The sequence below is a fragment of the Aotus nancymaae genome, unplaced genomic scaffold (assembly GCF_030222135.1).
Source record: "Aotus nancymaae isolate 86718 unplaced genomic scaffold, 86718_ANA_hifiasm-v0.15.2.pri h1tg000057l, whole genome shotgun sequence".
NCBI classification, from domain to species: Eukaryota; Metazoa; Chordata; class Mammalia; order Primates; family Aotidae; genus Aotus; species Aotus nancymaae.
This window is the reverse complement of record NW_026988471.1, coordinates 14,303,708-14,329,714: the sequence shown is the minus strand read 5'-3', so window position 1 is coordinate 14,329,714 and position 26,007 is coordinate 14,303,708. Positions and strand designations below refer to the sequence as shown.

Below are 26,007 nucleotides of genomic sequence, written 5' to 3'. Positions count from 1 at the left end.
ATTCTTCCAAAAGATTGTCTTTTGCTTTTTTATTTTTATGCTGCTTAAAAGCTTTCCTGTCTTCCTTTGTCCCCTTTCATCAAATTGTAATAGATCTAGATCTCATGAAGTGCTAGACCAAACCCTCAATGCACGCATTATGGCTTTGATTCATGAGACATATTTCAGAATGTTATAGCTACTATTATTAGGTTAAAATATAGTGCTTAGCTATAAGATGCCGTGTGTTACCCATTAACAGTAGATATAATAACCATATTAAATTAAAGCTCATAAATGAGAGATGACTTTATGTGTAATCTGCTTAATACTTAAGACTTTCATTACTTCACTTGTGAAAATAATGATTTTTCTTTATATATCCAAGCAAAATAAAGATGTAATTCTTATGCACTGCATTTATGTTAGTACATATGGAGACTACAAGTTAGAAGATATTGCTGTTAACACTGTGAACAGGATGTTTGTCTATAAATAGAACAAAATGCATAATTTGTGAATAACAACCAAAATTACAGATTTCCAATTTCTTATTAATGTTGGCTATTATGCTTTTTAGATGGAACAGTATTCCACCACTTAGAGCATATTAACATTTTGTTTAGCTAGTATTAGGTATATCACTTAACCAATGGTGTTTTCCCTAGATAAATCTAATTAGAGTTAGAAATGGATTGTATACAAGGTTCCCATTAAAAAATCATTTGCACTGTGGGAAAGCTTGTTATGAGCATTTTAAGTGGCTACAGATTTATACGACTGGACTAATTAATGTTTAAAACTTGAGCATGGGCTAAGTATAGAGCTAGTTTGAATTTATAAAATTATTGTTTAGAAATATTTAAATAAAAGTGAGCAGAATGGCAGTTATATCACAGCATCTTGGCTAGCATTTACTTTTTCCATTCCCCAATGGATGGACATTTGGGTTGTTTGCATTTCTTAGCTATTTTCAATAATGCTGCTCTGAACATTGATGTAAAAGTCTTTATATATAAATATGTTCTGATTTCTCTAGATGTAGAATTTCTGCATTGTATGTTATATTATGTTTAACATCTGAAGAAACGGCCTGCTTTTTATTTTCCAAAGTGTGTGCACATTTTTTATATTTATACAAGGAATATGTTAAGGTTCTAGTTTCTCCACATCCTTGCTAATGTGTGTTGTTAACTGATTTTTTTTTAAATTTATTTTGCTTTAAATTCCAGGATACATGTGTGGAATGTGCAGGTTTGTTACATAGGTATATGTGTGCTGTGGTGGTTTGCTGCACCTATTGACCCATTATCTAAGTTTGCTCCCCTCACTCTTAACCCCTCAACAGGCCCTGGTGTGTGTTGTTTCCCTCCCTGGGTCCTTGTGTTCTCATTGTTCACCTCTCACTTATGAGTGGGAATGTGGTGTTTGGTTTCCTGTTCCTGTGTTAGTTTACTCAGGATAATGGCTTCCAGCTTCATCCATGTCCCTGCAAAGGACCTGATGGCCTACCTTTTTATGACTGCATAGTGTACCATGGTGTTTATGTACCACAGTTTCTTTATCCAGTCTATCATTGGTGGACATTTGGGTTGGTTTCTTGACTTTGCTTTTGTAAGTAGTGCTGCAATAAGCATATGTGTGCATGTGTCCTTATGGTAGAAGAATTTCCATTCCTTTGAGTATTTACCGAGTAATGGGATTACTGGGTCAAATGGTATTTCTAGTTCTAGATCCTTGAGGAATTGCCATACTGTCTTCCGCAAAGGTTGAACTAATTTACATTCCCACCAACAGTGTAAAAGTGTTCCTATTTCTTCACAGCCTCGCCAGCATCTATTGTTTCTTGACTTTTTAATAATAATCACCATTCTAACTGGTGTGAGATGGTATCTCATTGTGGTTTTTCATTTGCATTTCTCTAATGACCAGTGATGTTGAGCTTTTTCACATATGTTTCTTGGCAGTGTAAATGTCTTCTTTTGAGAAGTATCTGTTCATATCCTTCACCCACTTTTGAATGGTTTGTTTTTTTTTTCTTGTAAATTTGTTTAAGTTACTTGTAAATTCTAGATATTAGACCTTTGTCAGATGGGTAGATTACAAAAATTTTCTCCCATTCTGTAGGTTGCCTGTTCACTCTAATGAGTAAGTGAGAACTTCATTTGCTATGCAGAATGAGAACTTCTTTTGCTATGAGAAGCTCTTTAGTTTAGTTAGATCCCATTTGTCAATTTTGGCTTTTTTTGCTGTTGCTTTTGGCATTTTTGTCATGAAGTCTTTTCCCATGCCTATGTCCTGAATCATATTGCTTAGGTTTTCTTTTAGGGTCTTTATGGTTTTGAGTTTTACATTTAAGTCTTTAATCCATCTTGAGTTAATTTTTGTATAAGATGTAAGGAAGGGGTCCAGTTTTAGCTTTCTGCATATGGCTAGTCAGTTTTCCCAGAACCACTTATTAAATAGGCGATCCTTTACTCATTCCTTGTTTCTGTCAGGTTTGTGGAAGATCAGATGGTTGTAGATGTGTGGTGGTATTTTTGAAGTCTCTGTTCTGTTCCTTTGCTCTATATGTCTGTTTTGGTACCAGTATCATGCTGTTTTGATCACTGTAGCCTTGAATAGTTTGAAGTTAGGTAGTGTAATGCCTCCAGCTTAGTTCTTTTTGCTTAGGATTGTCTTGGCTAGATGTGGTCTTTTGATTCCGCATGAAATTTAAAGTAGTTGTTTTCTAATTCTATGAAGAATGTCAGTGGTAGTTTGATGGGAATAGTATTAAATCTATAAATTACTTTGGGCAGTATGGCCATTTTCATGATACAATGACTCTTCCTATCCATGAGAATGGAATGTTTTTCCATTTGTTTGTGTCCTCTCTTATTTCCTTCAGCAGTCGTTTGTAGTTCTCCTTGAAGAGGTCCTTCACATCCCTTGTTACCTGTATTCCTAGGTGTTTTATTCTCTTTGTAGTGATTGTGAATGGGAGTTCATTCATATTTTGACTCCCTGCTTGTGTCTGTTGCTGGTGTAAAGGAATGCTTGTGATTTTTGCACATTGATTTTGTATCCTGAGACTTTGCTGAAGTTGCTTATCAGCTTAAGGAGTTTTTGGGCTGAGATAATGGAGTTTTCTAAATATAAAATAATGTTGTCTGCAAATAGAGACATACTTCCTCTCTTCCAATTTAAATACCCTTTATTTCTTGCTCTTGCCTGATTGCCCTGGCCAGAACTTCCAATATTATGTTGAATAGGAGTGGTAAGAGAGGGCATCCTTGTCTTGTACCAGTGTTCAAAGGGAATGCTTCCCGCTTTTTCCCATTCAGTGTGATATTGGCTGTGGGTTTGTCATAAATAGCTCTTATTATTTTGAGATACATTCCTTTAATGCCTAATTTGTTGAAAGTTTTTAACATGTGGGGATGTTGAATTTTATCAAAGGCCTTTTCTGCATCTATTGAGATAATCATGTGGTTTTTGTCATTGGCTCTGTTTATGTGATGGATTACATTTATTGATTTGCTTATGTTGAACCAGCCTTGCATGCCAGGGATGAAACCAACTTGATCGTGGTGGATAAGTTTTTTGATGTGCTGCTGTATCGGTTTACCAATATTTTATTGAGGATTTTCTCATTGATGTTCATAAGTGATATTGACCTGAAGTTTTCTTTTTTTGTTGTGTTTCTTCCCAGTTTTATTATCAGGATGACGCTGGCTTCATAAAATGAGTTAGGGAGGAGTCCCTCCTTTTCAATTGTTTGGAATAGTTTCAGATGTAATTATCCCAGCTCCTCTTTGTACCTATGGTGGAATTCAGCTGTGAATCCATCTGGTCCTGGGCTTTTTTTGGTTGGTAGGCTATTAATTGCTGCCTCTATTTCAAAACTTGTTATTGGTCTATTCAGGGATTCGACTTCTTCCTGGTTTAGTTTTGGGAGTGTGTATATGTCCAGGAATTTATCCATTTCTTCTAGATTTTCTAGTTTATTTGAGTAGAGGTGTTTATAGTATTCTCTGATAGTAGTTTATATTTCTATGGGGTTAGTGGTGATATCCTCTTTGTCATTTTTTGTTGTGTCTATTTGATTCTTCTCTCTTTTCTTTATTAGTCCATCTAGCAGTCTATTTTTTAACTGGCTTTTTCATTGAATTTTTATTAAAGCCATTCTTATATATTTGCTGTCTCATTATGATATTGGTTTGATATTTGTATCCCAAGTAACTAATGATGATGAGCTATTTTTTCATGTGCTTATTGGCTGGCTATTCTTATACTTTCTTAATGTAATAGCTATCCAGATATTTTGCCCATTTTTAAAAATGTACAACAAATAACTCATTTGGTTATTTGTCTTGTTATGGAGCTGTAAGAGGTTTTTTATTTTGTTTTGTTTTTTAACATCTTGCAATCAAGTGTTTTTTTTTCTCAGATTTATGATTTGAAAATATTTTTTCTCTCGTGTATTTCACTTTATTTTCTCAATGGTGGCTTTTGAGGTACAAAAAATGTTTAATGTTGCTGAAATCTTATTTATTAATATTTTCTTTTATGGATTGTACTTTTGTTGTTATATCTGAGAAATCTGTGCCTGACACAAGATTGCAAAGATTTACTCCTGTGCTTTCTTCCTGAAAATTTTATTGTTTTTATTTCTTACATTTATTTATTTACCTATTTAAGTAATAAGAAGTCCCTTTTATGAAATAAGTATAGACTTGAGGGATATCCATCTGCAAAAAGATGAAATTAGAACTTTACCTCATATCACACATAAAAATTAACTCAATAGAATCATGTTTGTTTTGTTTTCTTTATCTTATGATACTTATTCTTTCTTAAATTTTAAATTTCACATTTAGTACACACAAAGACACAAATGAATTATTTTGAAGTTTTAAATTTAATAATTTAATAATTTTAAATGGAGTGAATTTTCATTATAATTATTGTTTTATTGATTTTCCCCCACTATGTGCTCTGGAATTTTGGTTTGCAAGCTAATTTTGAATGATGAAACATCATCCTGTCCCACCTTCCTCATCTAAGGATTCTATAGCGTCATGGTTTCTCTCTACTCAGTTCTGTGGCACTTCAGTCCAGAGCCACATCCATTGGTAGTTTTTCACATGAAGTTGTTTCCCCTTTGCAAGGTTGAGAATATGAGAATGTACACATGCAGCCAGTGAAGGGATTGTCTCAGTTCCTTTCAGCCTTGTTTTTGTTCTCTGCCTCCTTAGGCCCACAGTTTGTGTAAATGCATAGCCTAGACAGTAAATCTGGCTGAAGTTTTTTTCTTTTGCAGGGTATACTTTTGAATCACAGTTCTTCTCTGGAAAGGAGCACCTGATAGCCACTGCTAATATCTGAATTCTGAGCCCCAAAATGTTGAGCTCTACTGACCTTGGGTCACATGTCCTTTGATTGTTTTTTCTATGCTCAATATTTTGGAGCACAGTTAGTGTGCTGAAACAGGAGTTTACCATCCCATGTTGACTGGAGTTTATAATGTTTTCATTAGTTACAGAAATAATACAAGCTTGAAATGAATGAAAATAATTCATTTATGGGGACATAAGGGATATCAGCATTATCCGGCACACTATATTTCTTGAAAGTAAAAGAAATCAGATGTGAAACATATATGGTAAAATAGGTTAATGGATATATATACATAACTTTGTACTTTCTGCTTTTTTAAAATATAACAATAATTTAATAAATAATACATTGATATATGTTAAAGAAAAAGTTCTCTCTTTTTCCTCCCTCTGATCTTTCTATTCTCTGATCTTTCTGAGCCTCACAAATCCCACTGATCAGAGATAAACACTTCTAACTTCATATGTTTCCTTCCATACTTTTCCTAAGTATAAACAGATGTTCTGTATAGCTTCTCCTCTGTCTTCTGGAGGTTTATGATTTTGTTTTATAAACTAAAATGAATTCATACTGCATATATTATTTTGTAGCTTATAGTTTCATGTAATACTGGTATGTGTCATTGAATCTGCACTTGTTATTCCATGTAGACCATTTACATAATGGCAGTATTGTATTCATTGGATGAATGTACCATGATTTATTTATTGTTTTTTTTTTTTGCTTTTGTACATTTAGATTGTGTCCGACTTTTCTCTATTTTAGACTAAACTGCACTATACATTTTACCTACATATCTTTGCATACTCATGTTAGTGTTGCTCTGCAATAAAATGGTAGAAATGGGCTCCTAGGATAGGTAATTTCCTATTTTCTTGTGGTTGATTTTTATAACTTTGTGAAAATACTCACTTTGTTTTGTTTACTGTTGATACCAATACGTCACTGGAAGCATGGTATGTCCTCATTAATATGTGTTTTGTTGTTTTTTGGACAATATTGCCTGATGAGTGTGCTCTGTGGGAGATTCAGTTTACAGTGAACATGACATCAGTGATCTGAATGGTAACACAGTGCCAACACAATTCAAAACAACCATTTATCCATTTTAGTCAGCATATAGGTCTGAATTATAATTTTGATTAGATTGGCAGATGTACATTATAAATTTCCGTTCCTCACAAAGGTTTATACTAGTTGCCTCCTCTTTTAGCACTGCTGTTAGAATTTCACATTTTATTCTTTCTTCTATCCTGCTCTTTTTTCATAAGACTCATGCATTTCTAATATTTTTTATGTTTTAAAATAACTGTTTGTAATATGTAATTTATTTTTATATTTTATCTATTGCTATTTAGTTATTGAGTTAATACTTGCTATTTAAATTCACTTGCAAAAGACATTTTTCAAAAATGATACATTCAAGTTTTCTATCTTAGTTACAGTGTAATATGTGGGTGTTAACAGTTTTCTTTTATTTATTTATATGTGTATATGTATGTGTGTGTGTATATATATAAATATATATAAATAAATATGTGTATACATATATATACATACATATACACATATAAATAAAGTAAAAGAAAACTGTTACCCACAGATTACATATGTATATTACATATATATTTATTACATATATATTTATTATATATTATATATATTACATATATATTTATTATATATTATATATATTACATATATATTTATTATATATTATATATATTACATATATATTTATTATATTATATATAATATATATTACATATATATTTATTATGTTTATTATATATAACACATATATATTTATTATATATATATTATATATATATATATATATTTAGAGACAGAGTCTCACTCTGTTGCCCAGACTGGAGTGCATTTGCACTATCTCGGCTTACTGCAACCTCTGCCTCCTGGGTTTAAGCGATTCTCATGCATCAGTCTCCCCACCCCCAACCAGTAGCTGAGATTAAAGGTGTGTGGCACCACACCCAGCTAATTTTTATATTTTCATTAGAGAAAGGGTTTCGTCATGTTGGTCAGGCTAGTCTCGAACTCTTGGCCACAAGTGACCCGCCTACTTCAGCCTCCTAAAGTGCTGGGATCACAGGTGTGAGCCACTGTCCCTGGCCCGTTTCCTTTTAGTTTTAAAGAAATATCATGAGATTATTTAGCCCTGTAGGGTCCAAAATGTACCACTCTGATAGACGTTTCCTACATTTCTTTAGTTTATAATTAGTATTGGTAACATCTTTTTATTTTCTCTCATTATCTTTCATCTGCTCTTTATTGCTTCTTTCCTCACCATTTTACCAGAACAGCTGTGCCTGGGTCACCACCAATGATCTCTTGTTGCCAAGTTCGTGAGCCAAATCTCAATCTTTGTTTTATTTGATCTATAAGTGACATTTGACATACTTGCTTCAGGGACATCCCATTCATCTTGTTTTTCTCAGACCCTACTGGACTCTGTGTCTCATTGTCTTTGCTCGTGTGTGCGCATCTCCCCAGCTAAATGTTAGATACCAGGTCACAGTCTTTAAACATCATCTCTGTCTATAGTCATTCTTTAGTGCACTCATGCATTATTCTGACTTCAAATATCGACTTCGTGCTGATGATTCTCTGCTTAATAGCTCAGCCCTGACCTCTCTTCTCAGTTCTGGACTTGAATGAACAGCTGCCAACTTAACATCTATAGTTAATATGTTAAAATTGAACTACTGATTTCAACCGTCTTCCTCTCCCCACCTACAACACTCCCCCAAACAATAACCTTTCTGTAGTCTTTCCTGTGTCATGAAATAGAACTCTTTGTAGGTGTTCTTATCATACATCTTTTGCTGTCATCCTTGATTCTTCTCCTCCTCTTTGGGACATCCTGCTGACTGCACTTTCACAGTAGACTCAGAATTGGGCTCTACTTTACCCTCACCACTGCTACCACTCAGGTCTCAATTATCATCGTATCTCCCCTAGAGTCATAAGGTAGTGTCCTGTTTGTTTCTCTGCTTCTGCTCTTGCTATAGTCTGTGGTCAACAATATAGCCAGAGTGTTTCTTTCAAAATACATCAGTTCAAGGCACATTTCTCAAAACCTTTCATTCAGAGTAGAAACTAAGGTTTTACAATCATCTACAAGGACACCCATGATCTCTTTTCTGCACTGTTAGGCTTTACCTGTTGGACTCTCTTTTCCTTCCACTGCTTCCCTGCCCCCAATATACACATTCATTTTGCTCAGCTGACTCTAGTCATATTGGTTTGCTTTTTTTTGCCATTCTTTAAGCATTCCCAGCAACCTGTTACCTCTGGATCCTTATATTTGCTGTATTTTACCTGGACTGTTCTTCCCAAATATCTGTATCCATATGACTTATCCTCTCACTTCCAACAGGCGTCTGCTCAAATGTCACTTCATGGAGATCGTCCTCGCTCTTTCTCTGTATTATTGTAGTGTTCTTACTCCACCACACCCCTTTATTTTCTTTGTAGAGTGTATATTTATATATATATATATATAAATATATGTTATATGTAAATATATGTTATATATTATATATAATATATGTTTATATAATATGTATATATATAAAACTTATATGATGCTTTTCTGACATGCTTTATATTTATTTTCTGCTTGTCTTTTACTGGAATGTAAGCTCTCTGTAGCAGAGACTATGCATATTTTGGTAAGTGCTGTATTTCCAGCGTTTACCATAATGCCTGTCATAAGTTGATGTCATAAATATTTGTTAAAGAATGAATGAATAAATGAAGAAAGTAAGATATGGATGTGATAAGCGGTGATAATTTCTGCTGTTAAATGGGGAGGCATATTGGAATGGAATCCAATTTGATAATTTCTCATTTAATTGGTAAAATCTTCCCTACTATATCATGAGTTTCTTGGGAACAGGGACCATATCTTAATCGTCATGGTAATCCTATTGCCTAGCAGCAGGTTTTAAACATAGTAGGCATGCCAGATTATGTGTTCAGTAAACTTACTTTGTGGGTTCATCTCGAATCCAAAGTCGTTTATCAGAAGTAATTTTAAAAATTGGGCATGGAAAAAAGAAAATAAAAATATACTTTATATACCTCTATTTTTCCTGAATGTAGCTTTTATAATCTGGATCCAAGAATTCTAGGAAACCCAAGATGGGTTTGGCCTCTAAATCCCTTGAAATAGTATGCCTAATTTTATTTATTTATTTATTTTGAGAGATAGGGTTTGGCTGTGTCACCAAGGCTGGAGTACGTTGTGGTGCAGTTACAACTTACTGCATCCTTGAACTCCTGGGCTTAAGTGATCCTTCTGCCTCAGCCTCCCAAGTATCTAGGACTACAGACACATGTCACTATCCCTGGCTAATTTATATTTTATTGTTTTTTAGACATGGGGGTCTCAATATTTTGATCAGGCTGGTCTCGAACTCCTGGCCTTAAGCGACCCTCCTGCTTCAGTTTCCCAAAGTGCTGGGATTACAGGCATGAGCCACTCCACCTGGCCAGTATACCTAATTTGATGTGTGTGTGTGTGTGTGTGTGTGTGACTTTGTATTCATGTGAGTGCACATGCATGTTCGTTGAATTTTTTGGGGAAAGGGCTCAGCTTCCATCAGACATGTATAGGAGTCCATGGCCCCCAAACATGAGATCAGCTAAGCTGTAGCCTTGCCTGCTAATTGGCAGGTGAGATGAAACAGAGTCAGACTTTAGAGTGATTTACTCCATAGAGTATTTTTCTGTTACTTGTTCTGACAGGGATTTCTAAAAGTAGTATCATCTGTAATAAGGATTGCATACTTAATATTTTGAGTTCAGTTGAAATTTGCTATAAATAAATGTTAGGTGCAGGGAAGTACTTTGGATTATTTAAGGCTATGTTGGAGGAGAGAGGTAGTGGTTGAGCTCAACCTAATCTGTGTCTAATCCTTGCCTAATTTATATGTGCCACCAGCTCAGTTTACAGTAGGCCAGTAGATTTCCCAGAAATTAACACTTACTATAGGACATGGGAGAAAGCTACTCCCAAATAGATTATTCATCATAGTAATTGACCAGCAGTAATTTTTTTTGTGAGCCACACTTGACACATAGAACGATCTGTGTTCTTGTGAACTTGTTTGGTTATGGCGTCTGTTGTTACAGGATTTGAAAAATATTATTAATGCTTAATAAGCTAACCTTTGACTGTGTAACACACTTGACATTAATGGGATTTCATACTAAATTTTATGCTGGGAACTGTTGATTTGGTTTTGAGGTTTAATCTATTTCTGCCGTTCTACACTCTAAGTTAATTAGCAGTGTGCCATTATGAATATAAAAAGTGGCAGTATTAATCATTTTGGGGGTAAATTTTGCCTAACCTCTTTTTTCTTTCCCCATTATATGAAATTAAAGAAAACTGTCTTCTACATTAATGTCTCTGGTTAAACTGTGATCTTGATAGACTGCCCCCAAATTAAATGCTGCTTCTGTGGTCCAAATGAGCCTTTCATTTTACTTTGTATTTTGGGATTCTCATTAGGAGAAGCTCCTACAGAAAATCTTTTTATCACATACATTTCTGAGTGTGTGAATTTCATTTATCTTCTGAAACAAACTTTTAACTTTCATACATTTTAAGTTTCCTATCTTGAACTAGCCCATCCATTTGAACAGAACCACAGTTTAGGTCCATTTTATGAAATAGAATAATTGTTTTGTGGCATTTTTCTTTCCTTTCTTCTTTATATTTTGATTTTTAAACTTATTATTTCCAAAGGTTTTGGGGAACAGGTGGTATTTTGTTAAATGAGTAAGTTCTTTAGAGGTGATTTGTGAGATTTTGGTGCACCCGCCTCCCGAGCAGTATATACTGAACCCAATTTGTGGTCTTTTATCCCTCACCTTCTTCCCACCCTTTCTCCCTGAGTCCTGCAGGCTGGAGTGCACAGTCATAGCTAACTGCAGCTTCAAACTCCTGTGCTTAAGTGGTCTTCCCTCATCAGCTTCTGGAATAGCTAAGACTACAGGCACATGCCACCAGAAAAAAAAATTACTAACTTTTTAAATCTTTAATTGAGGTTTTTAATTTAATTTTTTGTAGACATGAGGTCTTGCCATATTGCCCAGGCCAGTCTCGAACTCCTGGCCTGAAGTGATCCTCCTGCCTCAGTCTTTCAAACTAGTAGGATTACAGGTATGAGCCACTGTGCTGGCTTAGTCTGCATTTTTTATTGATATTTTTCAATTTGTTTCATTTACTTCTAAATGAAGTTATATTCTGCTGAAGTGCCATAATTCTTACCGTGTTTATATTTTCAGTTCTATACTTGGATTAGTTGATGACTTTCAAATCATTCAATACATCCTCTCGATTTAGAAGATTCTAAAGATGAACAGGAATTGAAAATGTGACATGAAATCTTATTTGAATAACATTTACCCACTCTGAATAAAACATGTGAGACTTCCCCCAGCCCTCTCCACCTCCTGGATGGAGTCTTGCTCTGTCACCCAGGCTGGAGTGCATTGGTGTGACTTCAGCTCACTGCAGCCTCTGCCTCCCAGATTCAAGCAATTCTTGTGCCTCAGCCTCCTGAGTAGCTAGGATTACAGGCATGCACCACCGTGCCTGGCTAATTTTCTATTTTAAGTAGAAACAAGGTTTCACCGTGTTGACCATGCTGGTCTCGAACTCCTGACCTCATGATCTGCCCACCTCAGCCTTCCAAAGTGCTGGCATTATAGGCATGAGCCACCACTCCCAGCCACATGTGAGACTTTTGAAAATATATCTTCAAACATTTAGACAGCACAATAAAATCAGACGTCTTTCACCTATCTAGAGATCCAAACAATAGAGATTTTTCACATACTCTGAGGATATAGCGAGGAACAAATAGTGTCCCTGATCTTGAATAACTCACTGTCTAGTTGGGAAGAACAACAAAAAAGTAAATGTCAGTATGTTATGGTAAGTGCGTTACTAGTATGCATATAATATTTGAGTGGATAGAAATGTGATACTGTCTTAAGATTTTACTTTCAGCAAAATTATTGCATGTCAAGGAAAACTTAGAACATCTTTGTGATCTTGGAATAGGCAAAGATTTCCGTTTTCTTTTTTCTTTTTGTTTTTTTGAAAGAAGGATCCCTGACATCCAGGCTGCAAGCTAGTGGCATGGCCAAAGCTCACTGCAGTCTCAGCCTCCAGGGCTCAAGTGATCCTACTACCTCAGCCTCCCATGTAGCTAGGAATAGAGGCACATGCCACAATGCCTGGGTAATTTTTTATTTTTTATTTTATAGAGATGGGCGTCTTGCTTTGTTGCCAGGTTGGAGATTTCTTACATATGATACAAAAAGTACTAATCATAAGGTTAAAAGCGGATGAATTGGACTAAATTAAAATTAAGAACATCTGTTAATCACAAGACACTGTTAAGAGAATGAAATGATAATATACAGAGTAATAGCAAATATTCACAATATTCACAATTCATATATCTAATAAGGAATGTATATCCAGAATACATAAAAAACTTCTACAAGTGAATAAAAAAGATGGATAGGCTGTGTGCAGTGGCTCACTCCTATAATTCCAGCACTTTGGGAGGATGAGATGGGTGGATCATGAGGTCAAGAGGTCAAGAGTATCCTGGCTAACATGGTGAAACCCCATCTCTACTAAAAATACAAAAAAAATTAGCCGGTCATGGTGGCACATGCCTATAGTCCCAGCTAATCAAGAGGCTGAGGCAGGAGAATCGCTTGAACCCAGGAAGTAGAGGTTGCAGTGAGCCAAGATCATGCCACTGCACTCCAGCCTGGGTGGAGTGGCCCAAAATATACAAAAAGTTATTCAACTTCATTAGTCTCTGGCGAGTTGCAAATTAAAACCACAAAGAGATACCAGTACATAGTTACCAGAATTGCTAAAATGAAAGAGACATTAAGTACCATGTGTTGGCATGGATGTGGAGTAACCAGAACTCTTACAATTGCTGGTTAATATTTAAATTGGTATAACCACTTTAGAAAATATTTGGCACTATTTACTAAATCTGGACATAGGTACATTCTATGCCTTAGTAATTCCACTGCTAGGTATATACCCAGAAAACATATTTTCACCAAAATATAATTACCAGCATGTTCAGGGCAGCACTATTGGTATTATCTTCAATCTGGGAATTATCCAAATGCTCATTAGTAGAAGAAAAGATAAATAATTTCTGGCATATTCATACAACATAATGTGACATAGTAATGAGTTGAACATTTTTTTTAAGTTTTACTTTTTATAGAAATGAGGTCCCATTTTGTTGCTCAGGCTGGTCTCCAACCCCTGGCCTCAAGCCATCCTCCCACCTTGGCCTCCCTAATTGCTGGGATTACAGGCGTGGAGTTGGACAAACTTTCTCTCAAAATCTGAATGAATGTATGTTGAGTAAAAGAAATCAGAACAAAAAAGTATATAATTTCATTCATATAAAGTATAAAAAGACACAAAATTAATTTATGCTGCTGCAAGTCAGGATAGTGTTTTTTTTTTGTTTTGTTTTTGGAAGATTACTGGCTGCAGGTAAACTCAAGAGGAGCTTCTATAACTGTGTTTCTTGGCCTAAGGGCCTGTTACATAAATGTGTTAAAATTTGTTAAACCATACACTCATTTGATATGGCTTATACATCAATGAAAAGTTATTTAAAAAGGATACTATGAATTAAACACAGGAAAGGAGAATATGCTGGCTGTAAGCGTCTTTGCATCATGGGACTGTGAATAAACAGTATTCTTTTTCTTTTACATACTTTTTTGAATTTTCCAACTGTCTTTAGTGAATTTGTATTAGTTTTATAACACAGAAAAATTAACGAGCTTAAATAAATACAAATGTAAATGTGAATGTAATATTTCCAGTGTGTCAAAATCCTGTAAAGAACAAGTGAACTGTACACTTTGATGCCAAATTGGGTTAAGGAGAAGAGAGGAGACACCTCTAGGCCAGTTCTCTGTAGGCAGCATATTCAATGTATTTGATCATCAGTTTACTTTTGTGTCAAGTGGTAGTATAATTTTTAACACTTTTACAGTGTTATTGTAAAATTTAGGGATCTTATATGAAACACTTAGCTCAGTCTTGGACAGATAGTAGGTGTTTAATAAATGGTAGCCATTATGATACTTATAAACAAGATGCCTGACTTCACTGCTGGTAAATAAAGTATCTAGGTCTTTGTTTCTCCTTTGTGTGAACTTGGTCCTCTGTATTCCTCAGCAACTTGGGCTGCTCATTTTTTTACCTCCACTGTATCTGACTTGGCTTCACAAGCAATTATAGTTTACATGTTACTGACTGACTTTCCTTCCATTTTTTTTTTTTTTTTTTCTCCCAGATCTCCACTAAGTTCCAGCGTGGTGATCTTGAACTTTCTTTGTTAGATGTTTGGATGGAATTTCTCTGCTTCTCTGATTTACCTCTGGAAAAACATTAAAATGTAATATATAAATTTAATTGGAAAATACCTAACTTAATTATGTTCCCAGTGTCATACATTTAATTGGAAAATACCTTATGATAACTGAATTATGTTCCCAGTGTCACTACCTCAATTCAGTCCCTGATTATTTTAAACTGGGACTGAGGCACCAGTCTTCTAACTGGGTTCTTGCTCATTGAATAATATTACTGAAACACAAATCTGATTATGTTACTCCCTTTGTTTAAAGCCTTCTGGTGACTTTCCCCTTCCCTCTAGTTGACAATGGAGGTTCCTTTTTTTTTTTTTTTTGAGACGGAGTTTCGCTCTTGTTACCCAGGCTGGAGTGCAATGGCGCGATCTCGGCTCACCGCAACCTCCGCCTCCTGGGTTCAGGCAATTCTCCTGCCTCAGCTTCCTGAGTAGCTGGGACTACAGGCACGCGCCACCACGCCCAGCTAATTTTTGTATTTTTTAGTAGAGACAGGGTTTCACTTTGTTGACCAGGATGGTCTCGATCTCTTGACCTCGTGATCCACCCGCCTCGGCCTCCCAAAGTGCTGGGATTACAGGCGTGAGCCACCGCGCCCGACCGACAATGGAGATTCTTTTGCGTGGTTTGTAAGTCTCTTGCTGGGCTTAGCTCTACCTTCTCTTATCCTCATGTCCTGCTATTTCTCTTGCTGTTCTGCGTTCTGTGGTTTCCCTGAATCACGTAAGGTTCTTCTATTTTGCCATGTTTCATAAGTTGCATCCTCTTAAGTTGCATTTTCTTCCTGAAATTATTTTCACCACTTCTACTCTGGAAACCCTTAATTTTTTTCCGCTGAAAGATTACCTTCTCTGTGAAGCCTTCTGTGATTGTGCCTCTAGGCAGAGGATGTAATGATCTCTCTTCCTGTTCTTGTAGTACTCTATGTGTGCTAATACCTCTCATATCAAAGTTATTATTCAGTAATTATTTCTCTCTATCTCTGCTTTCCTCCCTATTTTCTGAGCTCCTTGAGGGCAGAGCCTGTGTCTTACTCATTTTTTCAACCCGTTTCCTAGTATGAGATATATAAAGTGAGAGAGAAAACGAGTTTATGTGTGGAACACCAGCTATAAGGGAATGGAGGAAATGTAGTTTTTAGCTTCTCAACTGCTAGCAACAGTGAGACAATCAGTAAGGGGGTCTGAGTGGAGTTGAGTGAACTAAACTGTGGCATCTGCCACAATCTGGAACCTGGGAGAGGTACTGTATTTTATTGGCATTCAAACCTCAAACAATTATTTTTTGCATTGTTGTTATACAGGCAATTTATCTGTTTTTTTTTTTCTTTCTTTATATGTCATTCATTTTTCTATGTTGCTGTTTTCATAATTAAATTATAGTATATAATATCGCATTGAGTTGATGGTTTTTGCACTTTCACAAGAAACAATACAATGTAATGTGTTTGTTTTCTGTTGCTACTGTCTCGTATTACCACAAACTTTGCAGCTTTAAAACATATGGTTGATTTTACAGTTCCCATAGGACAGAAATCTTACAGGCTTGGTTGGGTCTCTTCTTAGAGCCACACAGGGCCAAAATCAAGATGCCAACAAGGCTGTGTTCTTTTCCAGAGGCTCTGGAAAGATCTTGGTTCTATGCTTATTCATGGTGTTGGTAGAATTTAATTCCTTATGGTTGTAGGACTGAGGTCTGCACTGTCTTACTGGAAGTCACCTGAGGACTGTTCTCAGTGTCTACAGGCTGCAATATTCCTTGGCCTGTGGTTCCCTTTGTTCCTCTTCAAAGCCAGCAACTGTGGGTTGAGTTCTTCCTTCAAATCTCTCCTGCCTCATGCCCCATGGCTTATCTCTGACACTCCTTCTCTCTCATCCTCGTTGAGAAAGATCCTCTGCTTTAAGGGCTCATGTGATTAGCTTGGTCCCACTCAGATAATTCAGAATAATCTCCTCATTTCCAGGTCTATACCTTTAATCACACCTGCACTTTTTTTTTTTTTTTTTTTTTTTTTTTGCCATGCCATGTAACATAGTCACAGATTCTAGGGTTAAGGATGTGGCCATCTTCGGGGGCCCATAATTCTACTTACCATATATGGAAACTGTCAAGTTGATCTAAAAGAGTATGTTTTAAGTATTTTTTATGTGCTGATGCCCTGGTCATTATTGATTACATGATTTATTCCTTTTTATTACTTAAATTATAACTTAATGAATAACAGGATGTAGACCTAAGTAGCCAAACTAAGCTATTAAGTAGGTTATCCTTCTGTCAGTCACAACAAGCTTTTGGTATTGATAAACTAAGCCTTAAGTTTTTCTCTTGTTTAACTGAGATTCTTAAGAAAAAAGAAGTAAGTGGAAGTGGATAGACAATAAAGAAAGAAGTTATAGAACAAATAATATTTTTCCTTGACTAAATGCAGATAGGTCTTCATCCTTTCTGTTTACAAGACTGTAATTAATGTATTGACATTTTCTCCTCCTGGAATCTGCCAGAGTAGTAATGGAGAGTGAGAACTTCAGCTGGTTGCTTCAAGATTGGCTGGAGGTACCACATTATAAACCCGTCAAAGACTATTAATTACCTACTCGTTTGGATGGAAACGCCTTTTGATAGTTAAACGTTCATTGTCTGAATCTTCTACTTCTTTCTGGGTTGCAGTGGCATTATTCAGATGAATAATGTATTTTTAATTAATCTAAATGATAAGTACTTTAAAATGTATTGTTAAGGAAACAAATATGAGTATCTCATGGTTAGGATATTAGATTGGTAAAAAAATAAAATACCAATTATTTGTTTTATAAATATTTCTGAGGGATTATTTAACTAATGCACTACGGTGTTTTTCTCTTTCCCCAGTTTTATTTTTTTGGCAAATGATTCAGAGAGAGCAATATGTTGATAGTGCTCTTTTAACATTTACTTTGTTATAAGCAAAGATGGATGGATTTTTAAATTTATCTATCTTCATGTTTAATATCTGATCATTTTAAACATTCACATTATCACTGTCTTCTCTGTTCTTATGACAATACACATTTTTGCCCTTGCTATTTCATTTCTTTAACACAGGATGAAGTAGGTGTTCCAGGTAGCAATTCAGCTGACCTATTACGCTGGACCACTGCTACCACCATGAAAGTCCTTTCCAACACCACGACCACCACCAAGGCGGTGCTGCAGGCCGTCAGTGATGGGCAGTGGTGGAAGAAGTCTTTAACTTACCTTCGACCCCTTCAGGTAAGCAGTGCATCTTTTTTTTAAAATCAGTTGTATGGTTTATATAAATTCATTAGCAATGCTTTCACTATTACATCTTTATCTTCTCTAGATGGTTAAAAAAATCTCTTAAGAAATATAGACCTCTCATCAGATAGGGAATGAGTAATCTGTTTTATAGAATGTAATATATTCCCATGGAATACTTGCAAAGGACACTAATAGAGATTTAGGTAAGGCTAGGTTTATATATCAGAATTTAGTGAGATGAAAAGAAAAATTTTATCAATGCTTACTTGCTTTTGCTATGTTTCTACAGGCTGATAGTTGAGGAAGAGTGCTAGGAGGCAGACTGAGGGCTCTCAAGAAAGAGGACAGTTGAACAGATTCTTGCTTTCATTCTGGAAGTCCAAGTTAGGGCAGGCAGTAGAGCCATTGAGTTTGCTCTGCATCCTCGCACTGCAGTCCTTTAATCTCACACTGGAAAACAATGAGGAAAAACACAGGACTATTAGCAGTTCGCCTCAAACAAACACCCCTTGTGCATCTTATTCATTTATTCATTCAGCAAATACTTATTAGACATTTTTTTCCTTTCAAATGCTATGCTAATTACTGGGAATACGGTGGGGAAACACTTCAGTCTAATTCCCTTCTCCTGTGGAACTTATATGTCAGTTGGGGAGACACAGAAAATACACATTTGTATAATAATATAATGGCAGCTGATAACGAGCGTGACAAACATAAGTAAGCAAGTCAGGTAAATCCTGAGTGATCCTGGGGAGTGAAGTTCTGATTAAGATAGAGAAGTTAGGTTTCTCAGAAAAGGAGCCACTTTGAGCAGAAATATGGTTGAACCAAGGAGAACAAATGCAAACCCTATCCCCCCCGGAGTGGGGTAGCACACTTGACATCTGCATAGAACATAAAAGGGGCCAGTGTGGCCTGAGCTGAGTGAACAATGGGGAGAATGGAAGGTGACGAGATCAGAAAGGTGGTAGGGAGTCTCATCATTTAAAGCCTCATGTAGACTGTGATGATAACTATAGATTTTGTTTTGAGTAAGATGGAAAGCTTTTGGAGAATTTAGGCAATGCAATTGTGTGATCCAACTTTACTTTTACTGTGCTCATTTAAGTGCTGTAGAAAGAATAGAAAAGAGTCAGTGAGATAGAAGCCAACATGCAGTGAGATCAGTCCTCCCGGTGAGAGACGTGGGTAGTTTGAGCTAGGATAGAGATGAAGGCAGTGGGAAGAGGCTGGTTTGGGGATGGGATGTATTTGTTAGACTTGCTGATGGTCTGGATGTGGGAGAAAGAAGAGACTTAAGGACAATGGTCCAAACAGTTGAATAAATGAAGATGCCATTTACTGAGTCACCGTTAAATCTCAGCTGTAATTTTTATCATTTGCAGCAGCAGCAGCAGCTTCATTGTTTCCCTAGACTGTGCTTGGCATAATGTAACTGCAGTAAGCCTTGGAGGAATAGGTGAATTCCTTTTACTTGGCTCTTCCAGTAAGGAGCTTTGTAATTTATTTGGAGAAAGCAAAACATAAAGATAATTAACTATAATCTAGGCATACTAAAGTTCTTGCTAATCTGCAATGCTGATAACATGTCTTGAAGGTGTGTGTGGGTGGTAGTTGTGGAAGAGATGGGGATCATGAAAGGGACACAATCATATCATCTTGTGTCCATCTGACAAGGATTCAGCAGGTCAGGTCTGAACTGGGCCTGAAAGGAAAGTTAGATTCTAAGGAGGCAATCAGCAGGGCAGGACCCTTACAGTGGGAGACAGACGTAGAAGCCAATAAGATGCATAAAGCAGGCAGTTTGGTTGAGGTGGAAAGTTAGCCTTTCATGTTAATTAACATTCGATCACTTCAGATGTTATTCTACATAGTTTAGTTTTTAGGCTGTTGGCTGTTTGCCTTGTTTAGAGCTACTGAAGGATTTTTAAGCAGGGCAGCAACACAGACAAGGTGATGTTTTGTCTTTTTTCTTTCCTTTTTGTGGAGAATGGGGTCTCACTATATTGCCCAAGCAGGTCTCGAACTCCTGGGCTCAAGCTATCCTCCCGCCTTTGCCTCTCTAAGAGCTGGGATTACAGGCGTGAGCCACAGCGCCCAGCAAGATGATGTTTTTGAGTGGTTATTCTGATAGTAGTGTAGAAAACTCACCATGTGAACAACATTGATTGCTTCAATGTTTCTAATTCATTGATGTCAAAGTGACCGGGAAAAGAAAAAGGCATTGCAGGGTGGGGTTGATGTGCTGCTCTTAGCATGTGGTTATTATCCTTCATTCTCTGCTGGGTATCTGTGTGACTCTGGCCCTCTTTTTAGGTCATGGGAAGTACAGGAAGCATTGATCAGTTTCTCCTGAAATCAGCCTTTTCTTCCTTGCTCTCTCTCCTTTCCTTCCTTGTTTTTACTCCTTTTCCTACCCCCTTGCCTTCTCTTTCTTTTTTATCCATTTTTCTTTACTTTTTTCTTTTCAGGAGCAAAAATATGGTGGTGCATATCAAATAGGAACTACAGCTAATGAAGATCTGGAAAAACAAGGGTGTCATCCTTTTTATGAATCTGTCATCTCAAATCCTTTTGTCACTGAGGTAAGGACAGTGAGTCTAAGACGATAGATTTAACTGTCATGCTGTTATAGACAGTATAAACAAAAACTAAAATTTTCCTGAAAATATACTTACTTGTCTTACTCATTTTATTCATTGGTTTTACATGTTTCTTTGGTATATATCATGACACATTATGAGATTAACATCTGTTTAAAAATGTTTCGTAAAATCATATGCTTTAGTTTGTGAGAAGTTATTATTCAGGTCACCAGAAGACATAACATCTTATAATTGTGTTTTCTAAGCATATATTTGTATAACAAAAGGCACCCTGCTACTTGGTGAAACTGCTTCTTTTGTCTAGTCTGAAGTGACCTATGACACCTATCAGCATGTTCCAGTGGAAAGCTTTGCGGAAGTATTGCTGAGAACTGGAAAACTGGCAGAAGCTAAAAATAAAGGAGAAGAAGTATTTCCAACAACCGAGGGTAAGAGAGAAGATTCTAGTTCCTTGACAGTGTGTAACTCTAGGATAACATTGTTAACTAAGAATGTACAAATGAACAAGAATTTGGAAAAGAAATTTTTCAGTAATTTTGAATTGCTTAACTTGACACCATCATTCATTCATTCATCCATGTATTAATTTTGTTTAAAACATTTATTGAGAACCTACTGTTTTCAGGATTTGTACTTATATTGAGGGTTTAAAGGGATAAATATCATTCCTGTCTTTAAGGGGCTAGTTATTTAAGGTGATTCTCATAGTGAATGCAAAAAATGCTCAATAAAATTTATTTCCTGATTTTATGATTAATAGAATGTAGGCCATATTTGATCTTCAGAATTTTCTGCTTGTGGAAATTTTTGAAAAGAATTAAATGCATGCACATTTACCAAAGACAACTTACAATTTGTACCTTTTTTTCCCTTTAGTCTTCTTCTTTTTCTCTTTTTTTTTTTGAGACAGAGTCTCGCTGTGTAGCCCAGGCTGGAGTACAATGGCATGCTCTCAGCTTACCGCAACCTCCACCTCCCAGGTTCAAGCCATTCTCCTGCCTCAGCCTCCCAAGTAGCTGGGATTACAGGTGCGCACCACCACGCCCGGCTAATTTTTGTATTTTTAAGTAGAGTTGGGGTTTCGCCATGTTGGTCGGGCTTGTCTTGAACCCCTGACCTCGTGATCTGCCCACCTCAGCCTCCCAAAGTGCTGGGGTTACAGGCGTGAGCCACCACGCCTGGCTAGCCTTCTTCTTTTTAAGGTTCTAGGGTAGTTTCCTTGACCGTGTCCTTTCAATTCCCCCTCCCTCTGCTCTGCCATCCTTAGTGAATATTTCATAATTCAAAGGCTACTGGAACTTTAGCTATCTTGTCTCTATTTCGGACATCAGTGAGAAGGAAAAGGGATGAAGGAAAAGCAGTTTTCTTGAAAGTCCCATCCATAACTTGCACTTATTATTTTATTACTTATTATTACTTTTTATTGTATTACTGGCCACCTCTAACTGCCAATAAACCTGGACAGTGCTATCTGTTGACTGAGCACATTGCTGAGTGAAGTCAAATTTAGGAAAATGCATACAGGGAACAGAACTGCTAATTCCTCCCAAACCTGATAGTATAGCTTATTTTTAGATAATTTTTTTCTATCAATCAGTACTCACATGCTGCTGGGAAGAGGAGAGGTTTTTACTAAGTATACCATTTTTCTTCAATTCTGAGATGCATGTTTCTCTACCTGTTCTTCTCTGTTCAGGGCATATATCACAGTTATGGATATATTTATGTTTCTTTTCTTCTCCAAAAAGCTATTATTAAATTCATGGTACCTCTTACAGTTGAGATTGAGTATGTATGAAGAGTACAGTCATGTTTCTCTTTCCCTGTTTAACTATTCTTCCTTACTGATTGCTTTTCTTTTTATTGTCTTACATCAGTTGCCCATGGTATGATTGGTCATCCAGGCAGGTAGTTTGTACAGATAGAATCTGAGACCTTAAGAGAATACTAGGTTGGAGAGAGAGATCCAAGATGGCTGACCACTAGCAGCTTGGGATTGTAGCTCCCAGTGAAAGTGCAGAGAACGAGAGGACGCCACACTTTGAGACGAATTTTTGTTGCTCATGGACCAGGAGATTCCCAGCGGAGGAGCCCCACGGGTTGCCAGCGCGACTCTTGTGGCCGGCGCGGCGGTTTTGCTGGCACCTCAGTGCGGCAGTTCTTGGTGCAGAGTGAGCAGGACTGGGTCCCCTTTTGGCCGATTCCCGGGCAGAAAAGCACCATCAATCTTAACACCGCTGTTTTGGCCGGCGCAGTGGATTGCTCAGATTTCGGTGCTGGGAATCAACAAGTTGGACGTCCACTCAGAAACCTAATTTGAAAGTCGGAAATCACAAAGACGACAGGTGGATAAATTTACAATGATGGGAAGAAACCAGCGTAAAAAGGCCGAGAATACCCAAAATCAGAATGCCTCTCCCTCTACAGGTGATCACAGTTCCTCATCAGCAATGGAACAAGCCCTGATGGAGAATGAGTATGTTCCATTAACAGAAGTAGGCTTCAGAAGGTGAATGATAAGAAACTTCTGTGAATTAAGAGAACTTGTTCTAACCCAATGCAAAGAAACTAAGAACTTTCAAAAAAGGTTTGATGAAATGCTAACGAGAATAGACGATTTGGAGAGGAATATAGGTGAATTAATGGAGCTGAAAAACACAACACGAGAACTTCGCGATGTATGCAAAAGTTTTAACAGTCGAATTGATCAAGCAGAAGAAAGAATATCAGAGTTTGAAGACCAACTTAACGAAATAAAATGAGAAGTCAAAATTAGAGAAAAAAGGATAAAAAAGAATGAGCAAAGTCTCCAAGAAATATGGTACTATGTGAAAAGACCTAATCTACATTTGATAGGTGTACCTGAATGTGATGAAGAGAATGAATCCAAGTTGGAAAATACTCTTCAGGAGATTATTCAGGAAAACTTTCCCAACCTAGTAAGACAGGACAATATTCAACTTCGGGTAATACAGAGAACACCACAAAGATATTCCTCAAGAAGACTAACCCCAAGGCACAGAATCGTCAGATTCATTAGGGTTGAAATGAAGGAGAAAATACTAAGAGCAGCCAGAGAGAAAGGTCAGGTTACCCACAAAGGGAAGCCTATCAGACTCACAGCAGATCTCTCAGCAGAAACCCTACAAGCCAGAAAAGAGTAGGGGCCAATATTCAACATCCTTAAAGAAAAGAACTTTCAACCCAGAATTTATCCAGCCAAACTGAGCTTCGAAAGCGAAGGAAAAATATAATCTTTTGCAAACAGGCAAGTACTTAGAGATTTCACCATCACCAGGCCTGCTTTGCAGAAGCTTCTGAAAGAAGCACTATACATATAAAGGAGCAAACAGTATCAGTCTTTCCAAAAATATATCCAGCTAGCATCAAATGGCAGTATTAAACTCATATATATTATTAACTGGATAAGAAGCCAAAACCCATTGGTATGCTATATCTAGACCCATCTCACATGCAACGATACACAAAGACTCAAAACAAAGGGACAGAGGAAGATTTACCAACCAAACAGAGAGCAAACATAAATAAATAAATAAAAAGCAGGTTGCAATTCTTACCTCTGATAAAATAGACTTTAAAGCAACAAAGATCAAAAGAGGCAAAGAAGGATGTTACATAATGGTAAAAGGATAAATGCAACAAGAAGAGCTAACGATCCTATATATACACGTACCCAATACAGGAGCACCCAGATACATAAGACAAGTTCTTAATGACTTATAAAGAGACTTAGCCTCCCACACAATAATAGTAGGAGACTGTAACATCACATTGTCAATATTAGATTGATCAATGAGATAGAAAATTAACAAGGATATCCAGGACTTGAACTCAGACCCGGAACAAGTAAACTTAATAAACATTTATAGAACTCTCCACTTCAAATACACAAAACATGCATTCTTATCAGTACCATATCACACCTATTCCAAAAGTGACTATATAATTAGAAGTAAATTACTCCTCAGTAATTGCATAGCATTTCATAGGTTTAAATGAAATATTGGTTGGCTGCTTGTTTGTTATTTTCTTGCCTTATTCCTTCCTGTCTCCATTGTTAAGCACAATTATTGGCATAAAAGAGATTTTCAATTCCCATATTTAGACTGCATTCTAGCCTGGGCAACAAAGCAATACTCCCGTTCTCTCTCCCTCTTTCTCTTCCTTTTTCTTCCTCTTCTTCATTCTTCTTTTTTTCTTTCTCTCTTTCTTTCTTCCTTTTTTTTCTTAAAAAAAAGAGAATACTAGGTTGGATATGGGCGTATCACCTGTTTTTTGGCATAATAATGGGGACTGAAGTAATCATGACGTTCACAAACATCGGTTTATATGATATTTTTGTTATTTAATTTGCAAAGTATGAGCATACTTTATTGTTCTTTGCTATATTGCACTTTGCAGATACAGTGCTTTTTAAAAAATTGAAGATTTATGGCAACTCTATGTTAAGCAAGTCTATCAGAGCCATTTTTTTCAACATAATGTGCTCACTTCATGTCTCTCTGTCATATTTTGATAGTTCTCACAATATTTCAAACTCTTCATTATTGTTGTATCTGTTACGGTGATTTGTAATTAGCGATCTTTGATGTTACTGTTGTAATTGTTTTGGGGCACCATGAGCTGCACGAATATAAGATGTAAACTTAATTGATAAATGTCATCTGTGTTTTGACTGCTCCACTGACCAGCCATTTTCCATCTCTGTCCCTCTTCTTGGGTCTCTCTGTTTTCTGATACACAACAATATTGAAGTGAGGCCAGTTAATAACCCTATAATGGCCTATAAATGTTCAAGTCAAAGGAAGAGTTGCACATCTGTAACTTTAAGAGCTGGAAATGATTAAGCTTAGTGTGCAAGGTGTGTTGAAAGCTGAGAAAGACTTATAGTTAGCCAAGTTGTGAATGCGGAGGAAAAGTTCTTGAAGGAAATTAAAAGTGCTACTCCAGTGAACACACAGATGATAAGAAAGCAAAGCAACCTTATTGCTGATGTAGAGAGAGTTTTAGTGGCCGGCATAGAAAATCAGACCAGCCACAACATTCCCTTAAGCCAAAGTGTAATCCGGAACACGTCCCTTTTACTGCCTTTAATTCTGTGAAGCCTGAAAAGGGTAAGGAAACTACAGAAGAACAGTATGAAGCTAACAGAGGTTGGTTCATTTTGAGAAATTGCCACAGTCACCACAACCTTTAACAACCACAATCCTGATCAGTCAGCAGCCATCAACATTGAGACCTTTCACCTGCAAAAAGATTTAAGACTTACTGAAGGCTCAGATGA

At 36.6% G+C, this 26,007-nt stretch overlaps 1 protein-coding gene across 2 annotated transcripts in view; it reads left to right on the top strand.

The window, feature by feature from the left end:
* The window catches only part of NBAS (NBAS subunit of NRZ tethering complex), a 372,519-nt gene that overhangs the window by 205,273 nt on the left and 141,239 nt on the right, over nt 1-26,007 (top strand). For both annotated transcript variants that reach the window (XM_064363868.1, XM_064363867.1), the window contains 3 exons: nt 17,917-18,084; nt 20,568-20,681; nt 21,007-21,130. In XM_064363868.1, the coding sequence (XP_064219938.1) occupies nt 17,917-18,084; nt 20,568-20,681; nt 21,007-21,130 (406 nt within the window). The remainder of the gene's footprint in view (nt 1-17,916; nt 18,085-20,567; nt 20,682-21,006; nt 21,131-26,007) is intronic.